This window comes from Zalophus californianus, chromosome 1, assembly GCF_009762305.2.
Source record: "Zalophus californianus isolate mZalCal1 chromosome 1, mZalCal1.pri.v2, whole genome shotgun sequence".
NCBI classification, from domain to species: domain Eukaryota; kingdom Metazoa; phylum Chordata; class Mammalia; order Carnivora; family Otariidae; genus Zalophus; species Zalophus californianus.
Window position 1 is genome coordinate 4145760 of NC_045595.1, and position 19827 is coordinate 4165586.

At 59.3% G+C, this 19827-nt stretch overlaps 1 protein-coding gene across 1 annotated transcript; it reads right to left on the reverse strand.

Moving 5' to 3' along the window:
- Positions 1-67: 67 nt before the first annotated feature.
- LONP1 (lon peptidase 1, mitochondrial) lies at positions 68-19782 on the reverse strand. Its single transcript, XM_027585878.2, has 18 exons — positions 19351-19782; positions 16436-16524; positions 15666-15785; positions 13648-13879; positions 11621-11682; positions 10918-11047; positions 10371-10454; positions 8846-9066; positions 7904-8042; positions 6950-7128; positions 5478-5565; positions 4937-5059; positions 4735-4851; positions 2797-2937; positions 2290-2455; positions 1571-1788; positions 1325-1489; positions 68-416 (listed from the first exon to the last, which is right to left on the reverse strand). Exons 1-18 carry the CDS (start codon positions 19780-19782, stop codon positions 240-242), a joined length of 2883 nt encoding a protein of 960 aa, XP_027441679.2. The 3' UTR covers positions 68-239.
- Positions 19783-19827: the final 45 nt, after the last annotated feature.

Consider the following 19827-nt stretch of genomic DNA (forward strand, 5'->3'; position numbering starts at 1 on the left):
AGGAGGGGGTGAGCCTTCCAGGGCGCACTGGTGAGGGGCAGGGTGTATAGAACAAGCAGCCAGGCAGTACTGGAAAGGGGTTTTAATCATAATTAAATACTCATATATGTCAGACTCCGTGATTAAGCCGTAATTGAGGTCCTTCAACTTGGGCCTCTGCTGAGCCCCTTGGCGGTTCAGCTGCCCAGAGCTCCTTGGCCCAACCGGGCCCGTCTGTGCCAGCAGAGCCCAGCCTGCCGTCACCGCTCCACGGCCAGGGCCTCCGGCTGCTCCTCGGGGAAGGCGATAGTGAAGATCTCACGGTAGTGCTCCACGAAGTGGACCTCCAGGCCCTCGGTGATGAAGGCAGCCAGGTCATAGAAGTCCTTCTTGTTCTCGGCTGGCAGGACGATGCACGTCACTCCAGCACGCTTAGCCTGCGAGGGAGGGCCCACGGGCACGTCAGCTGAGGACAGCTCGGCCCAACCAGGCTCCCCTGCACGCCCGATCTTGCAGCTGAGGAAACTGGAGCCCAAACCCCGTTCCCGGCCTCTATTCCAGGACCCTGTCTCCCAGAGACCCCATTTTCTAATGAATCACAGTAACCAGGGCCTTAGGTTTAGTGGTTCGGCAGCTAAAAAGCACAAGGGAATTTAACAAACTGCATCAAAGCACGCCCAGCCTTACCACACAGCCTGAGGGCACCTGTGAGCTCCCGACTCCTGAGAGGGGAGTCCTCCCAGAGAGGACTGCTCGCTCTGCCCACAGTCCTCCAGGGCTCCCACTGCCAGGCCCCACTTCACCCTGCTGTTGCCTCACTACCCCTCTGGGGGACCATCCAGGGACACAGCCAGTGCGGCCTAATTGCATCTCCCCCTGTGCGAGGAAAGCAAGCTGTAGAGTCTCTAAAGCCGTGGACTCGACCTTGTAGGCAGGTCAAGGGAGGGATGGGGGCTGCAGGTAAGGCCGGGTTTCAGGAGGCAGGGGATCCAGGGCTGGACGACAGGGCCGGAGTCCCAACACTTGGGGGGAAGCCAAGGACTAACTGGCCGAGGTAGGCGTCTCGCTGCACCCCCAGGAGGCCCTCTCCTGCTTTTTCTGCACCCCCGATTCTTGGTGCTTGGTTGAGGAGGAAGCAGGAGAGCAGCCAAGATGGGAACTCTCCAAGAGGCAGAGGACGCTCCACTCAACATGGGCCCAAATCCTAGTCTGTAAGCGGCTGGTACCCTTGCCTGCCTGAGGCCTACACCAGCTGCGTGAGGACACAGCGCCACCTGGGGGGTGGGGGGAGCCTCTGGTCCAGACTCACCCCGGGGCGGGGAGGGGGTCACGGGGTCACACTCACCGCAATGGTCTTCTCCTTGATGCCGCCCACCGGCAGGATCTTGCCCGTGAGGGACACCTCGCCTGTCATGGCCAGGTTCGGCCGCACTGGCCGGTCCATCGCCAGGGAGAGCAGGGCCGTGACAATGGTGCAGCCGGCGCTCGGGCCATCCTTGGGGGTCGCACCCTGGTGGGGAGAGGCAGGTGGGGGTGGGCGGGCTGGGCACTGCCAGGGGGCCAGGGCCAGAGCGGGCAGGTGGGGCCTCACCTCGGGCACATGCAGGTGGATGTGGGAGGTCACCAGGTAATCATTGGAGGGGTCCTGCTGCATCAGGAAGGCCCTGGCGAAGGTGTAGGCAATGCGAGCACTCTCCTTCATCACGTCCCCCAGCTGGCCTGTCACCTCCAGGCTTCCATCCTTGTCCCCCTTGCTGTCCTTGTCTCGGGGCCGCCGAGGGGACGTCTCAACAAACAGTGTCGAGCCTCCTGAGAGACCAGCCGTAGAGGCTGTGAAGCTGGGACCCCCTCCCCGAGCCTCGCAGTGGGGCGCCTAGGGGACACCTGGGTTTCCTCTGTGCTCTCCCTCTGGCCTGCTGCCCCCCTGCTTCGCACCGCAGCGCCGCCACTGGGACTGCTGGTCCACGTGGACACAGCGAGGGCGCTGAACCCCAATTCCTTTCAGTCTCACCCAAATGAGCAGGTACTGCACTGTTCCGAGCCAGCCGGTTTTGTGGACCTCTCCCCGCAGCACCACCCCTGGCCCGCTGCCTGGCCTCCCTGCCTGGCGGAGCAAGGTCACCCAGAGGAGGCCCCCCCCACCCCGCTGGGTGTCACCACCACCCCCTAGGCCAGAGGAACTCCCCTCAATGCAAATAAGGCTTGTGGGGCACTAGTGCCACGTTGTGGGCCCATCTTTTCCCTCCTCGATGAGCCCCTGGTCTCCTGGACCCCTTCAGGGAGGGGGGCTGGGACAGAGCTGCTGCTCACCCATGGCGGTCCAGGCCAGCCCCATGACCACGCCGGGTGGCGTCACGTCGTACATGCGCTCCACGGTGAACACGGGCTTCCCCACAAAGTCCTGCAGGTTCTCGGGCGTCACCTCTACCAGGTCGGCCTCGCCACTGACGATCTTGTAGGCGGACTTCCGTAACACCTGGAGCGGGGAAGGCAGCACAGTGGACATGTGCCCCTCACCCCACGCGTTAACTTTTAACATTGCGGTAAAATGCATAAAATGACCATTTCAACCATTTACAAGTTTACAGCCTCACGGCATCAACTGCATTCACATCTGTCTCCAGGAACTTTCCATCTCCCCACATGGTGAGTGTCGCCGTGAAGCACAGACTCCCCGGCCCCCACCCTCTCTTGTCTCTGTGGCCTGGCCTCCTGTGGGGAAACCCTGCGGTGGAATCTTCAGGAGTGTCCCGCCCCCCGCCCCCCAACCTGCACAGGCTGCGGACCCTGCCCTCCTGCCCGGCGGGCCCAGCTCACCTTCTCCACCTGCTTCTGCAGGTTGCGCACACCACTCTCCCGGCAGTACTGCTTGATGAGCACGGTCAGCACGTCTGATGACAACCTGGCCTTGTTCTCATCCAGGCCACACAGGGCACGGGCCTGAGGCACCAGGTACCGCTGGCAGGGAGGGGCCTCAGGGTCAAGAACTGGCACCTCTCGTGGCCCCCACTTACCACCGAACCTTCCCAAGACCCCTGGCCGGCTAGAGATGATGGAGGCGGACCCAGCACCAGCCTGTACAAGCTCTCATCCCGGGGGGGGGGAGGGGGAGGCAGGGGGAGCTCGTGGAAGGCTGCCCCAGGAGATGACACCGAAGCGGTGACCCAAGGGTGAGGAGCCAGCAAGGTGAGGCGGCAGGGAGTCCGGGCAGAGCGCACGGCGGGCGCCAGGACCCCACAGTGAGCCCGCAGATGCCCAGCCCGCGGCCTCCAGAAGCTCCCAGGCCCCTGCTCCTGCCACATCCTCTGCCCAGGCTCCATTCCTGCCCTTCCTCCAAATGTCAGCTGAGATGCCACTCCTCCAGGAAGGTCTCCCCTGGTCCCTGGGCTGCCCCCGCTCACACTGAGCAGCTGCCACCCCGAGCGGACAGGAATGTGGAGGCCAAGAGGCCCCAAGGTCCCCCACAGCCCAGCCCGACTCCTGCCACACGGCAGTCCTGGGACACACAAGCCTGAGCACCAAGTGGGGAGCAGAAAGCAGCTGAGACATGGGGACACAACCGCACACGTCAGGACACTTGTTGACTGACATGGGTTGGCCCCGAGGCCTCTGGGGAGTCCATGTTCTCTTATCATCCCTTTAAAGGTTTAAAGGCAGTCCCTGGCCCAGGTCCCCACGCCTGCCCCTCCTTGGCCAGGTTGGGAGGCCCCAGGACCCCTGTAACTACCTCAGCCAAGAGCTCCTCTGGCTCCCCTCCCACCCCAGGGGACAGGAAGCTGCTGTCAGGCCCCCAGGGCTGGGGCCCAGCACCTGCAGGCTGTGACGAGCTCAGGGAGAAACATGCACAACCTCTTTCCAGCTAGAAACACTGGGTCGGAAACACCTTCCCTTTTCTCTGGAAGGAAATCCGGCTCTCTGCTCCACTTAACATTCTTCAGGGTACGAATCCAGCCCCCGCACTGGGGAGACCAGTAACGGCCAGGAAATGCGGAGACCTGAATCCCAGGTGAGCCTCGGCCAAGGACACACGTTCTATCACAGAACTCGAGGACGCACGGCTGGTGGGGGGACGGGCAGCAGGGGTGCCGGCCCGAGGAGAGGTGTGCTGCAGGCCGGGGAGCAGTGTGCTGACGGCGGAGGGGGCTATCAGGGCCAAGCACACAATCCCCAGGGGAGCGCCGGCTACCTGCAGAAGTCCCCGTCCCCGCCCCTGCCGGGCTTGAGGCAGCCGCTCCGGCCGCTCCCTGGTTGTATCCTCTATAATAAACTTGCAAGGAAGTAAACCGTTCTGAGCTCAGTGAGCTGTTACAGCAACCCGGCAAACCCAAAGAAGAGGTGTGGGAAGGCCCGATTTATAGCCAGTTGGGAGGAGGAAAGCGAGCCCCGGAATGTGCAACTGGCATCCGAAGCAGGAACATCCCGGAGGCCTGGGCCCTCAGCCTGCGGGAGTCTGACGTGAACCCCAGGCAGGAGCGGAACTAAGCTGGAGAAGTGGGTGGGCTGGGGAAGCGCCCGGGCCGGGGTCACACATTAGCGGTTACACGGCTCACGGCGGGCCTCGCCTCTGCTCTTGGCGACACGCACACTACATGAGTGGGCAGACCCCAGCCGCCCCTGCTCCGAGCAGGGCCGCTGCGGACTGTTCCCCGCAGCTCTGGTTAGGGGCCTGGCACTCGGTGCTCAGTTATGCCCCCAGCCCCAGCTGCAGGGGGGCACCCCCGCTGTTTAGAGCTGCGGTGAGGGTCCTGCCCTCACCTCTGCGATGGCGAGCTTCTCCTGGGCCACGTAGCCAGACACGTTGATCATCTCCATCCGGTCCCTCAGTGGCTCCGGGATGGTCTCGGTGACATTGGCCGTGCAGATGAACAGCACCTGGGGAGGGCGGCAGGGAGGTACCGGAGGACTGGCCACCCTGCCTCTCCCCCCACTGGGCCCCCCTCCCCGGTGGGACACACACCTTGGACAGGTCCACGGGCACATCCAGGTAGTGATCCAGAAAGTTGGCATTCTGCTCGGGGTCCAGCAGCTCAAGCAGTGCCGACGAGGGGTCCCCCTGGTAGCCCCGGCCTAACTTGTCCACCTGAGGAGCAGCAGAGGCAGGCAGTTTGGGAACCCGTCCCGCTCCCCGTGCCTGCTTGCGAGATGCTCCTGCTGGGACGACACCGGGCGGGACCAGTTTTCACCAGCATCAGGGGCAGGCACTGGGCAAGCCCGGAGCAGGAGGGCCGCCACGGGGTCCTCTGAGGCAGGACAGAAGCTTGTCATGGAGTGGCCTGGCGGTGGTGGGACCACCCGGTGACTAGGGGACAACCGAAATGGCAGGGGCCACAGGTCCAGTCTTGGATGCAGACTCTGCCTGGGCGGGACCGCCTGGAGCTCTGGCCCAGGAGGACCTAAGGGACCGTGTCTGACCTCGGGGAAGAGCGCTAGGAACGGAGGCTGGGCTGCCTCGTCAGCTCCCAGTCCGGCCGCACGCCCAGCCCTTTGTCCGTGCGCACCTCATCTATCAGGATCAAAGGGTTCTCCGTCTTGGTCTTCTTCAGGCACTGGATGATCTTTCCTGGCATAGCACCCACATACGTCCGCCTGGGGGGCAGAGCACAGCAGGAGCGGTTGGCTCCTCACCTGGCGGCACCCAAAGGCCCAGCTCGCAGAGAGCACCAGGACCTCAGTGTACCACTCGGCCTCTGTGGAGGGCTGCCCGGAGGCAGCAACCGTGGAGGCGGCGTGGAGGCTGGCACCGGCTGATGGCCACCCCTACAGCCTGCGCTCTCCAGCGACGGGAATGTCGCCCTCCAGCCCCGACTCAGGTCGGGGGAACAGATGCAAAACCAGGTCTCACTCAGACCCGTCCCCCCAGCCAGCACCTCCTATCCGGATGGTGAAACCCAGCCTACACTGCCCAATCTAACAGAATAGAGGTCAGGAGCAGCCAGGTGCCGGCGGCAGAAATGCTCCCCCCACCCAGGTCCCCCCAGGCACAGCACGGCCTCCCAGACCTCAGGGTCACAGGGCCCATGGCCCACACCTGGCTGCCACTTGCCGGAGTGCTTCTTGACCTCCTCCCTGCTCTACTGTCCCAGCTCAGCTGCGGGGGTCTGGTACTCACAGAGAGTAAGGCAGACCCGCGTCCCGCGCCTTTTAAAGCAAGGCCCAGCGGGGCAGATGGCAGCCAGATGGAGGAAGGAATCATGAGGAACCGTGGGCTGTATACGCTCTACAAAGGTAACAAAGGACAGAGGATCTGCAATGCCATTTCAAGGGCATTAAGGTGGGGATAGAGAGCGTTTTGAGAAGAAATCCTGTGCAAAAGAAGCGAAAGGGCAAGCTGTGTGGGTATTTGAAGAAAGAGGGTTTTCTGGGGGAACAGCCTGTGCAAAGGTCCTGGGGTAAGGGCAGGATCAGGCATGGTGTGCTGAAAGCCCATATGGCTGGAGCAGAGTGAGTGGAAGGAGAGAGGGAGGGAGAGAGGGAATGAGCGCGTGAGCTCCAGGAGAACACACCATGACTGCCCCAACGGACAGGCGCACGCACATAGCTGGCGGTTTCCAGACCCTGGACTCAGGATAGCAGCCCCTGCTCCAGCTGGTGAGGGAGCGAAGAACCAGGGGAGGTGCTGGGGCCTCACTGGCATGCTGCCCCATTCTCAGTGGGGCCCGCCTCGCCCCTGGCTCTGGTCCACAGTCCCTGGTCCTGGGGCTGGGCACATGGCCCCGGGACTCTGGCCGCAGCGCCGGGGGAGCTGAACTGGGTAGGACGGAAACTGCAATGAGCGAGACCATCTACCAACAGCCTGGCAAACACTCCTGGGAGCCCGCCTGCCTGGCAGCCGAGGCCAGGGCTCTGAGCCAACGTCTGAGCAGCTGGATTCCGCTGGGCTCGTCGGTCACTTACCCCAGCGTGAGCAGAGATCACCGCTCGCCGCTGACACCCCCTTGCACACACGGGAACGGAGCCAGGCCGGGCCTACCTGTGCCCTTTGATCTCGGCCACGTCCGTCATGCCCCCGACGCTGAAGCGGAAGTACTCGCGGTTCAGAGCGCGGGCAATGGAGCGGGCGATGCTGGTCTTGCCCACGCCAGGGGGGCCGTAGAAGCAGAGGATCTTGCCCTGAGTGGAACCTCGGAGCTGGCTGACAGCGATGAACTCCTGCGGGCGGAGGCGGGCTCCCATGAGCCACGCGCCGCCCACTCTGCAGGACCAGGGGCCCTAACTGATGTGAGCCTCGCCACTGTCATGCTGCCTTTCAGGCCTCTGGGGGCTGTGGAAGGGACCAGGCATGTCCCAGAGGAGCAGAGCAGACTGCAGTGACCGCCTGCGGGTGACCAGGGCAGCAGGCCGAGCTGCTAGTAATCCCCTCCTCCCACATCCTGGACTGTTATTGACCCTCTTGCTGCTCCGGCCACAGCTACTGGCCCTGAGCAAGGCCCGTCTCGCGTCGTCAGGCACGACTCTTGTCCCTCCTCGGAAACCCGAGGCCCCGGGAGCAAGCGGCCTGGCCCAGATTGCCCGTGCAGCCTCTGAGCTGCTCCTCACCCTGGAGCCCTCCCCCTCTCCTTCCTCAGCCTCTGCTGACCACCACCCCCCGCCCCCACCCGACCAGCCCTGTCTTGGCCAAGACCCTCCTGGAGCTTACATCAGAAATTCCCCAAGTGGCTCCTCTGGGACCCTGCCTTCCCCCCCAAGCATGGGGGGGAAGCCTGGGTCCCTAATCCAGACGACGACAGACCCTGCTGTTCAGAGCCCACCCTGTGTGCTTGGAACAAGTGCCTGGGAGGTGGGACCGTGGTGCCCAGGGGGAGGCTTCGAGCAGCCCATGCCCAGGGACCTGCACAAGGGGTGTAGGCGGGCCTCACAGGGACGGGGTGAGGTGGGGGGGGGGGGGAAGGCCTGGAACCCAGGGGAGGGGTGCGGGGGGCCTCACCAGGATGCGCTTCTTGACATCCTCCATCCCGTAGTGGTCCTCCTCCAGCACCGCCTGGGCCCGGGCCAAGTCCAGATTCTCATCGCTATACTTGCCCCACGGGATGGACGTCAGCCAGTCCAGGTAGTTACGAGTGACGCTGCCAGGGGACAGACCACAGCTGGTGAGCGGGGCCCAGCTCACTGCCCAGCATGGCCGTGGCCAATCCACGGGGCCGGCACCCGCTGACCCTGACGCATGAACCGCGCCCCTCAGCGGGAGGAGCCGATAACCGGCAAAGGCCGCGCTGTGGGCACTGCCCAGCTCCCGGCACAGGGGCGCGGCCTGTTTCCTGGCCCAGACGTGGCGAGCTCAGGGACTGCTCAGAACCCCGTTCCGTGGAGGCAGCTGGAGAAGATCTCACCTGGGGCACGTGGGACACGGGGCTGGCTGGTGGCAGGTCAGCGCTGCCCCAAGAGCGACCCCAGGTTGGGAGTTGGGCACCCACGGGGCAAGGCTGAGCCCCCAGGAAGAGACGCTGACTTCCTGGCTCTCAAGGGCACGCGAAGGACGGGACAGAGGGAAGGGGGCAAGGGGAGGGGTGCTGGCTGGAAGCGCTGCTTAAGGCCAGACATCCCTGAAATCAAATCCCTGTCCCCAACCACCAGCTCGGAGGCCCTGCTCACTGACTTGACTTCTCTGAGACGTCATTTCTCCAGCTGGGAATCAGGTGACAAAGAAAAGTGTGTTCCACACGGGGGCACCGAGAGGACCATCACACACCAAGTGCCTCTCAGGCGCCCAGCGTGACCGGAGCGTGCCCAGGGGACCCACCCTCCTGACCTCTGGCCTGGCACCCCGGACCCTGCCGGGTCACCGGCTTTTCTGAGGCTGAGGCACAAGAGGCGGGTGGCCTTCGGGGGCGGACGCCATGTGGACGGGCACGGCCCCCAGGACGCTCACTTGAACTCAGAGGAGTGGTTGTCCAGCAGGCCCAGCTTGCTCAGCTCCTCATCCACTACGTCCATGACGTGCTTGGGGACCACGAGCTCCTTGAGCCGCTCGCGGAACTTCTCCTCGATGGCATCTTTGTCCTCCTTCTCCAGGCCCAGCTCCTTCTTGATGATCTTCAGCTGCTCCTGCAGGAGGTACTTCCGGTGCGTCTGCTTGATCTTCTCCTCCACCTGCAGGGGCCGAGGGGCCGCGGTCAGAGCGCATGCGAGGGCGCACAGGCACGTCCGTGAACTGCCACGGGCTGGGGGCACTGCTTTCTCTGGACACAGTTAGAAGGAAACCCCGAGCGGCCGCTTCCAGCCCCCTCCCCCTTGAACCCGGTCTCCCTGAGCTGGAAATAAATGATGCCAAGTTCCAAGAGAGAAGGGGACGCGCTCTTCGGACCCGACTGCGACCAAGTGAAGCTAGCTTGCCGCTAGCGCACCTCCCAAAGGCGCGGACCTCCTCTGGATGGACAGGGCTGCAGGCAAGGACTCGGAGGTTGCTGAGCACCAGGGCCGCCTACAACCCCCACTCCCGTGTCCCATCAGAGATGCATTAAGAACTGCCTTGTGCCGGGGCGCCTGGTGGGCTCAGTCGGTGGAGCATGTGACTCTTGATCTCAGGGTTATGACACTGAGCCCCACACTGGGGGTAGACATAAATAAGTACTAAAAGGGGGGGGGGGGCGCCTGGGTGGCTCAGTCTGTTAAGTGTCTACCTTCGGCTCAGGTCATGATCTCAGGGCCCTGGGACTGAGCCCTGCATTGGGCCCCCTGCTCTGCAGAGAGCCTGCTTCTCCCTCAGTCTTTTCCCTCTGCTCGTGCTCGCTCTCAAAAAATAAAAAAAAAATCTTTTAAAACAATGTTATCAGGGACACCTGGGTGGCTCAGTCGGTTAAGCGTCTGCCTTCGGCTCAGGTCATGATCCCAGTGCCCTGGGATCAAGTCCCGCACGAGGCTCCTTGCTCAGCAGGGAGCCTGCTTCTCCCTCTGCCTGCAGCTCCCCCTGCTTGTACCCTTGCTCACTCTCTCTCTCGCCCACGCTAATAAAATCTTAAAAATAAATAAATAAATAAATAACAATGTTATCAAATAAATCCTAAAAAAAAATGTTTATAAAGTTGCCTCAAGCTAATAACCAAGTGTTAAAGATTTTCCAAGATGTGACCTGAAAGTTTTTTTCTAAAATAAAGTAGAAAAAGCAAGTCAATTCTGAAAAACAACATGACTGGTAAGCACCAACGATCCAGGCAGCCCACGGATTGAGCCACAATCAGGAAGGGGGACCACAAACAGCAGAGCCTTGGGGAAACAGATTTTCAACCTTTCTCAGGCTGGTCGCCAGCGTCCGGCATTTTCCCAGGACGCTGAACCTAGCACAGTGCTCTGCCGTGATGGAGGGCATCCCGGACTGCAGAGCTTCCCAGCCCCGACCAAGAATGATGCCCGCACGCCGCCCTCCCTGTGCAGGCATGTCCTCAGCCCAGGCTCACCTCGCGCCCCAGGCGCTGCTGTAGCTTGCTAAGCTCAAACTCCTTCTTGAGGAGGGAGAGGGCCTTGTACAGTCGCTTGGGAATCTGCCAGGAAAGGGAAGACGTGAGTGGCGGTCAGAAGTCGGCATCTCTCTGTGCATGGTGAGCGTGTGGCGGGGAGCAGGCACCTCCCAGACGGAGCGCAAACAGGGCAGAGTGACCTGGCTATGTGTCACCAACCCGAGACAACCCGCTCTGACCCAGCAAGCCCAGTTCTGCAAACACCTCCTACAGATAAAGTCCAGCACATCTGCAAGCTGTGGTCGAGAATGTTCGTAGGGGCATGGCTCATAACAGCACAAGATGGGTGGGGCCAAATATACCACCTGCTAAATAAAAGGTACCACCCAGAGGGAATGCCAGCAGCTGCAAGAGAGACCAGGAAGCAGGGCGTGGCCTGATGGACCCGTGCGAGCGCCAACTGGAATTGTAAAGCAGAGCTGGGGACACGCAGCCAGGCTGGGAGGCCTCCCGCCACGCAGAGCAGCACGGGCCAGGGCTCACTCACGTTGGTCTCCTCCAGGACGTCCTGCAGCTCATGGGACTCGGCTCCGGTCAGTGCAGCGCCCATGTCGCTCAAGTAGATGGGGTTGTCTACCACCCTCTGGCCCGCCTGCATCATCTGCAGCACAGACTCTCTGGAAGGGACAGAGGATGCTGCCACAGGGTGCAGGGATGCTGCAGCAGCCGGGGCTGGGCCCCTGGTACGAGCGCTGGCCTGAGTCTCCTTTCCCCAGCAGCAATGGTCAAGGTCCTGGGATGCCCATGGGGAGCCAGGTGTGGAGCAGTGAGCCCACCCGTCCTAGAATCATGAGACTAACGACCCCATGCCCAGCCACAAGCCCCCTCCAGCAGCCATGGAGCGACCTCCAAGTGAGATTCCCTCCTTCCACCTCAGCTGATGACAAAAAGGCTTCCGGCCAAATCCAAGGCCCTGTTAGTATGAAGGAGGCAAAGAACCTGCACTGGTTAAGGCATCTCCCTCCACCCTCCCACTGCAGGGCCTCCCTGCTGCAAGGGAAGCAGGATCTACTCGCACAGGGCTGGGCCCTGGGCCCTGAATCTCTGCCCCTGGCAAAGTTTTCTATCGGGACAATACTCTGCGAAAGCCTCTCACCAACCCAACTGCAGAAAGAGGCAGACAGACCCCAGCCTGGCCTCAGGGAGGGTCGACCACACACCAGGACTAGCGAACAGCGCCAGAGACCAACCTGTAAAGCGGGTTCAAGGCAATGATGTCCCGGATGGTCTTCACAATCTCAGCAGTCAGGGCCTGGCAAACAGGGAGGCAGCCATCAGTCCCTGGGTCCAGCAAGGGCCATGGCCCAAGGAGCCCCTACCGCCTGGCCCAAGCCAGGTATGGCCTCAGATGCCCAGGAGCATAGCCTGAATCCACCAGTCATGGGGACTCAGGATCAAGACAGTAAAAATGAACACCAACGCCTACCTCTTTATACCACGCTCAACCTTGACCTTAGAACAAGCCATTTTCAGGAAAAAACGAGGACAGGGGGTTTCTTTATTCCTTATTTTTTATTTCAGCACAAGTCTCACAACCAACGCCCCCCTCAACTTCAGCATACTCTGGTTCGAATCCTCCTCTCTGGAGATGGGCCAGCAGGTCACTAGGGCTCTTGGCCTGTCCCCTCCCAGAACCTCAGGCCCAGGCTCCCCCTCTGCTGTGGGTACCATGGGCATCACCACCACAGCAAGGACAGTGATGCTCCTGGCAGGACCATGGACAGTTTATGGGGGTAACCACCGGAACCTGATGATTTCCAGAAGGCGGCTCCCAGCATACCACACCCCAGTGAGGGCACAGGTGGGAACGGAGAAAGCGGCTGCCGTGTTTTTTTTTTTAAGATTTTATTTATTTATTTATTTGAGAGAGAGAGAGAGAGAGAGAGAGAGAGAGAGAGAGAGAGAGAGAGAGAGCGAGCGAGCGCACATGAGAGGGGGGAGGGTCAGAGGGAGAAGCAGACTCCCCGCTGAGCAGGGAGCCCGATGCGGGACTCGATCCAGGGACTCCAGGATCATGACCTGAGCCGAAGGCAGTTGTTTAACCAACTGAGCCACCCAGGCGCCCCTGCCGTGTGTTTTTTCACTGCAAGCATCCAGCCTCTAGTTAGGGGTTTGTCCCTGAAATGACGGGGCTAACCTTCCAGAAGGAACTTTAGAGTGCAGCTAGACGCCCATGGCGCTTGCATGGACGAGCACAAGTGTGCAGCCTCCTCAAGTCTCCCGGATTCTTTTCCCTGGGGCATCTATGAATTCCGCTGTGTCTTTCTCCCACTAGCGATCCTCATAGGAAACTCTAAAGCTCTGCTGCCCAGTCTAGCAGCCAAGGGTAGCTACTCACATCTAAATAAATTAGAATGAAAACAAAACCAGACGTTTCGTTCCTCAGTTGTACCAACCACAGATCGAGCACTTGATAACTGTGGGGGCTAGTGGCACAGAACCAGAGAACGTTTCCACCACCGTGGGGCATGGCCCTGTGGGTGTGACTGCTGCTGCTCTGGGCAGAGGCAGCCAAACCCCTCCCAGCGCCCGGGATAGACATCCCCAATGGACCAGAAGATTCCTTCCCACCAAGCTCAGAAGCCCCCAGAACTCTGTTCAACACTGTGCCACGACAGCAGACCAAGGCTGCTGGCTGGCTAGGCATGGCACGTTCTTCCCAGGGAGGCCGACGATGACGGGATGCGCAAGGGCAAGGAGCCTTCAATGACCTCTACCTTTCTTCACCCCCCACCCACAGGAGGCGGCCCCCTGCTGCTGCAGCACCAGGAGACCAGGCGGGAGGGCATCACCCACCACCGGGACAGCTGGCTCGCTACGCTACGAAGGCGGCAGGCAACCTGCATCTGGGCTCAAGGCAGCCAAAAGGCTGCTGCCTGCCTGTCTAGAAGCCACGGGAAATGGTGTGTGGGCCCTGCTCCCCCTCCCCAGCGCCCTGGGCTTGAAGGGAAGGAGCCAGTATGAAAAGAAGGCTGGGGGCTCCTGCACAGCAGACACGGGCTGGGGCTGGACCCAGGTCACAACCCTGCCTCCTTCATGGGCAGCTAAGGGCCTCGGCGCATTTCCTTTACCTTCCGGATGCCGGTTTCTTCCTGGACTTTGGGGCGGAGCGGGGGGAAGAGCACATTTTGCACTCCACAAGAACCTGACAGCCGTAACGGGCTAGAGCCTCATGTCCCCTGCTCGGGGAGCTCCGTGGGCAGCCGCAGCGACTTACTTTCACTTCTTCCGTGACCTGGAAGTCCTCATGGACGACATTCTCCACCTCCACCATGAGCACCTCGCTGGGGGGCCCCGAAGAAGGTTCTGTCATCACCTCTACGTGGCGCCCACCGCTCAGCTCCTCCTCTGCCTCCTTCTTGCCCCGCTTCGTCTTCCTGCGGGGATTCTGCTTGTTCTCGGCTCCAGCCTCCTCGGGCTCCGCCTCCAGCTGTCTGTGGATGTGAATCCTGAAGACGGAAACGAGGCAGACATGAAGCTGCAGGGGCTTCCAGCGCTGACAACAGGGGGGCCTGCTGGGCCCGGGAGCTGGAGACCAAGCTGCTGTCTCAGAACTCTAGAACAAGCACCCCCCCGCCCCGGCACACCAATGGCCTCCAGCTGACCCAGCCACTCCGCATTCCACACCAACACCTGCTGTCCTCCACAAACATCTGAAGTCTGCCAGGCAAGCCAGCGGCAACCAGCTCTGGGGCCCATCACAAGCTGTCAGCTCCACCAAGCACAGCCCGACCCTAGGAACCCACCTGCCCCTCCCTCGGCCTGGAGTTCACCAGACAGCAGCTCCTTCGTGTTGCTCAGGCCTCAGTTCAAGGGCACCTCCACAAAGAGGCCCTCCCTGTCCACTCCATGTGAGGTCCAGCCCCCACCTATGCCTACTCCTCACCCCGTCCATCTTCGCATCCCCCCAAAGCTCTCACCACCATCAGAATTCAGCTGGTGACCTGCTTTGATGCTCACGTCCTCCCTTCTTGGGGATGGGAGCTGGGCCCCTGGCCTGTTTCTCTGCACCCAGTTACCTACCATCTCCACACCCAGGTAACCAGCAGACATCAGGGGTCAAGTGACACGAGTGCAAACACGCCACCTCACCTCTCGGCTCTCTCCTGTCCCATAGGGTAACTAACTGCCACCTTCCCCAGAGGGCCAGCCTGAGAGCTGGCAGGGCGGGAACCCAGTGCCTGGCTGACCCCGGCCAACTGCACAGAAAAAGTACGCCTGGCCCCTGGAACCAGCAGGACTCCTTCCATAAGGCACCTCGTAGCTCAGGACAGCACTGAGTAGCCACCACCGTTTCTATTCATTTTGTTGCCTCTTCCATTCCCTCTAGCTCACAAATCCCCCCAGGGGATAGAGTGGCAGCCTCTCTCCTCTAATGTAAACAGATGAAGACGGGTGTGGGAGCTCCGTGCAGCGGGATGGCCACCAGGACCTTTCACAGAGCCAGTGCCTAACACAGCCCATTTCCCCCGAGTGTGTTCTGGGGGTGCCGCCTTGTTAACACCAGAACGAAGCTCTGGGAGGGAGAAGGACAGAGAACTCTAGCCTCAACAAGTGCCAATGGGCGTCTCTGATGAGAGGCTTTTCACAACATTTACTACATTGATGGCTCAGGACTCAGAAATGTTTCCCATGTGGATTTGACTGTGGCACTCTTGACAGCATCCTGAGGACTAATGTTTCCTGGAACACACGTGAAAAGGTGGAGAGCTTCAACCCAGCGGGATCCTGCAAATTTGTCATAATTAACTGTGACAGGACAAGGATTTAAACTGGGCTCACACGCTGTATGCAGCCCTCCAGCAGAGTGGCCGTGGGAACTACACAGACCGACAAGGAAACGCGTCTGATCGAGTGAAAAACCGCGGCGCTAAGCTGGACATCCAGCATGATCTGAGCGCAGATGCAGACAAGGGCACTTGGGCGAAAAGCATGCCCAACTATGAAGAGCTGACACCTAGGCACATAAGCCTACCAAAGCTGGGGTATGAAGCAACTTGCTATTACCTGTGACACGCCTGTGAATAATGTGCATAAAAGATACAACCCATCACTAACCACCCATACTGCCACTGTAAGAGGGACCCAGAGGTGACTTGTGTCCGCCATCTCCAGCTTTGATCTAGCTCCTGCAATGACAAGGCCGTAGGGCTGAGCAAGGATGGCCAGTACCAGAACCCGGGGACACTCAGGGCCTCTCCTCCTGCCGCATCCCACACACTGAGGGCCCCTCACCTTCTGTGTCCCATGACGATCATGCGCAGCTTGTCCCCAAGGTCTTGCATCTCGTGGATCTGGACAAACGTCCCCGTGTGGTAGACCTCATCCAGGCTCTCAACCACGTCAGACTCGTTGCTAAGGGACAGGGACACAAAGGTGCATGGTCACAGGCCCTGATTCCCAGTGGGATGTCTTGGGCAAAGAAGGAGGAGGAAGAGAAGAGAAGAGAAACACCCTTGCCGGCCTCCACTGGAAACTGAGGGTAAGTTCCTTGCTCCCACAGGGGCTGCAGGGCCCCCCAGAGCGCCTGCCAGCTGAGGGCGGCCCCTGGCTGCCACTGCTGCACATAGGTGAGCAGCTCCTGGGTGAAGTCAGCCGTAAGGAGAGGCCCGGACAGAACGGATCTCATTCCACACTTCTAACTCCAAAGTGGAACTAATTCCCACCTGGAGTCAAGGTGGATGTACCTGGAGCTGTACTACCCGCCTGCCTAGTTCTGCTCTCAAGTGACCACACAGGCGGGTTGACCACCAAAGGTCCTGGAGATTAATATCCGCCCCTCCCCTCCCCCACAAACAACTTGACAACACGTGAAACCTAGAGCTGAGCCAAGTCTTCAGTCCAGACTAAAAAAGTATGCTTGGCTCTTGGCCTTGTGCTTGGTAGGTCTTGCTTGATTTCTTCCAGGTCAAAGATCAGAGGTCCAGGCTACTCTATGGAGAACTTGTGATGAGCTGCACTCCAGGGCAACTTCAACGAAGAAGTGAAGGAAAAGTTACACTTACTTGTCATCCCTCTTTAGAAAGACACCGGCGTATGGCTGGGCAAGACGGACTTTCCTTCTCAGCAGCTCAACCAACTTCTTATTTTTAACCTAGCACGACAATGACCCCAAAGTGAAACGCAGGGCAGGTTTTCTAGCTGAGATTTTGACAGCAGCTCTAGCATTTTCTAGATTATTCTCGAGGCTATGCTAACCTGACCCAGGACACTAACCAACACAGTCCAGGAAGTCCCAAACCAAACACACATACACATACACACACACACACACGTGTGTAGAGAATGTAGCGGAACAGGGTGACAGGGTTGCATTCCTCGGTGGTTTCCCCCGCTTTCTAGAGAACACTCAAAGGAGACCAATGGCCAGAACCAAGAAACTGATTTCACTTCCAATTTCAAGAGCTTTTTAGAGATGAAATGTCTTGGCTTGAAAATCCAGACTATTCTGATTTTAACAACGTCAGAAGGACAACACTAAATGTGCATAATTCAGCCGTGGCCCAACCCCCAGGCCACAACTACCTCCAATTTGCGTTGAAAGTATTTATCAATCACATCTACACCCTTCTGATCAAGGCCTGAAAGCCCCGGGACAACAATGCATCATCCTGATGTCATTTCAATGACAGGGAGAGGGCTAACATCTTCCAGGGACATCTGATGGGGCAGGAGCACAGATGTCTGTAAGGCTCAAGTGATTTCCTTTCAGCCCATTAATTCCCACCCCAGACCCTGATTACACTGAAGGGCCTTCAAACTTCAGCATGCATTGGAATTACCTGGAGGACTTGCTAAGACAGATGGCTGGGCCCCAGCCCTGGAGTTTCTTGACAGAGGCGGCCTGGAGTCTGCCTGGGAATCTGCATTTCAAAGAGCTCCCAAGTGATGCTGATGCTGCTGGCCTCCGCACCACAGTTTGAGAACTAGTGTTCTAACTCATCCCTTAGCAGGGGCTCTTAACTTACAGTCCAGGAATTCCTGGCCCTACAGATGCATTTTTCCCAGGGAAAAGGTCCATGACAGCAACCAGGATGGGTACATGACCCACCACATATTAAGAGCCACTGATCTATACTGAAAGGCCACTAATAAGGGGAGAAACTACAGGGGCAACTTAGCCACAGGCCGTGTCAACCACAGAATCAAGAATAAATACAGCTTTGTTAACAGGTCCAGAAACCTTTTCCAAGCACCATGGAAATTTCCCTAATTCCTCTCTGGTAACAGCTGACTGCTGCATCTTAGCACTTGCCTCCTCCCTTTGGCAGGATTCCTTGCCGTCACTGACAAGGTAACAACAATAGAAACACAGTGCATACCATGTGCCAGTCTCCCGCTTTCCACAGTGATTCATTTAACTGTCCTGGCTAACTCCGGGTGGGGAGACAGAATCTCCTGGAGTCCTCCTCTCTGGGCATAGGGCACAAGAGGCATCTGCTACTTTGCAGGGCTGAGGGGACTGTAGTTGAACACTCCTGGCCCCAGAGGTCGGCTGGGGTCAAGGACAGGAAAAAGGCCTCCAGGGCACACTTCTGAAAAGTCAGGAGCCTACCACACAGGAAGCAATAGCAGCAGCTTCTGATTAAGGTATGAGGCTATACCCCTGACACAGGGGGACTTACCTCCCCGACCAGCTCTAAGAATTGAGGTATGATTATGAGGCCCATTTCACAGATGAGAAAAAGAAGACCCAGACGAACAGCTTTCTGAAGGTGAAGGAGCTATGGGTGGTGGACCTAGGATATGAACCCACAGGCTCTGGGGCCTGCAAGTAACCACTACTCAAAACCAAGGAAGACCCTTGGAAGAGGAGCTCAGACACACACAATCAGCAGGTGGGAGAGGAGGTGGAAGGGGCTCCTCCGGTCCTGAGATTTGTTTAGCAGAGACTATAGAGTATGAAGGAGAGGCTGGAGAGTGAATGCAGAGGCTGACTCACCACATGACCTCGCTCAGTTAACAGATAACCTTTCACCAAGGACTCTAATTTCCACATTGTTTTTAAAAAGGGGGGGGAGGGAGGGACAGGAAAAAAGGCAGGCATCTGGGTCCTTCCTACTCTGAAAACTCAAGTTCCTTGCACTCATGTTGCTTTCTATTACATCACCCTGGTCCATCATCCCCACCCCCTTAGCTCTTAGTCTGAAACGACCTTGCTTAATGTCTCTTCCACTAAAATAAAGGTTCCTTAGGCACAGGGATTGCATCTGACTTGTTTGCTGCTGTATCCCCAGTGCCTGTTACACAGCAGGTCAAGAACACTCTTCTGAATGAATAAACCATGGCTGCACCCCTCTGAGAATATCCTTCCCCCACCTTCCTCCTAAGTCTCCTGTACTCTATTCCTGGCTTTATTGTCCCTATAGCAGTCATTGCCTTCCAACATGTAATTTATCTACTAATCTTGTTTATTGCCTCTTGCATCCCGCTAGAACGGAAGCTCCAGAGGCAGGAATTTTTATCAGTCTTGTTCACTGCTGTATCCCTAAAAACCGTACCAGGAACGCGGTAAGCGGTCAAGAAATATTTAAGGAAGGAATGAATCCTGATCCCAAAGGGGCTCGAAACCAGACTGCAAACCGCCCCGAGTAAGAGTGTCACGAAACATTTACCAAAACCCGCAGAAAAGTAACTGGGCCACAAGACTGTTCGGTCCTTTCCAGCATTGTAGAGTTCTATGACTAGGGCTATTCTAATCGGGCAGTCGTAAGTTCACTGGGTTCATCAGAGATCTGAAAGGGGGAGGAATCTGGCTCAGGTTCACCAAACTAGCGAGAAGGCAAGGACTCGAACTCCAACTTTTAAGAAGCTTCATGCCTGGAAAAAGTTGTGGCATGAGGGTGCTCAAGGATCCCTCGGTCCAACCCGCTGCTTGAAGAGGTGGGGAAACTGGAGCCACCGCGGGGCTGTTCATTACCTCGATAATCTTGATGAAGCGAGGAAACACCGGGTTGCGGGTGACGGCGATGAGCGGCAGGTGCGGGAATACCTCCGGAATCGTCATAGGAGTCAGCGCCGTTATGATCGGGCCTTCCCCGCCCCCAGCGCTGCCCCCGGAGCCCGCGGCTCCATCCTCCGCGCCGCTCCCGGAGGCATCCTCGCCGCTGGAGAATGCGCCACCGCCGCCGCGGCTGTTCGCCTCCCAGAGTCCCCGCCACTGGCCCGCGGCCCCGGGGCCTCGGCCCCACAGCGCCCAGGGAGGCGAGGCGTCGCAGGCCCGCCGGCCTCTGGGCAACCACACTCCGGCGGCAGTCGGAACCCGTCCCCCGGCGGGGGCCAACAGTGGCCGCCGCAGCGCCCAACATCGCGCAGCGCGCCACAGCCGCACGTAGCCTGTGCCCGCCGCCATAGCCCAGCCATCCTGGCGACGCACAAGACTTGCGTCATTTCCTCT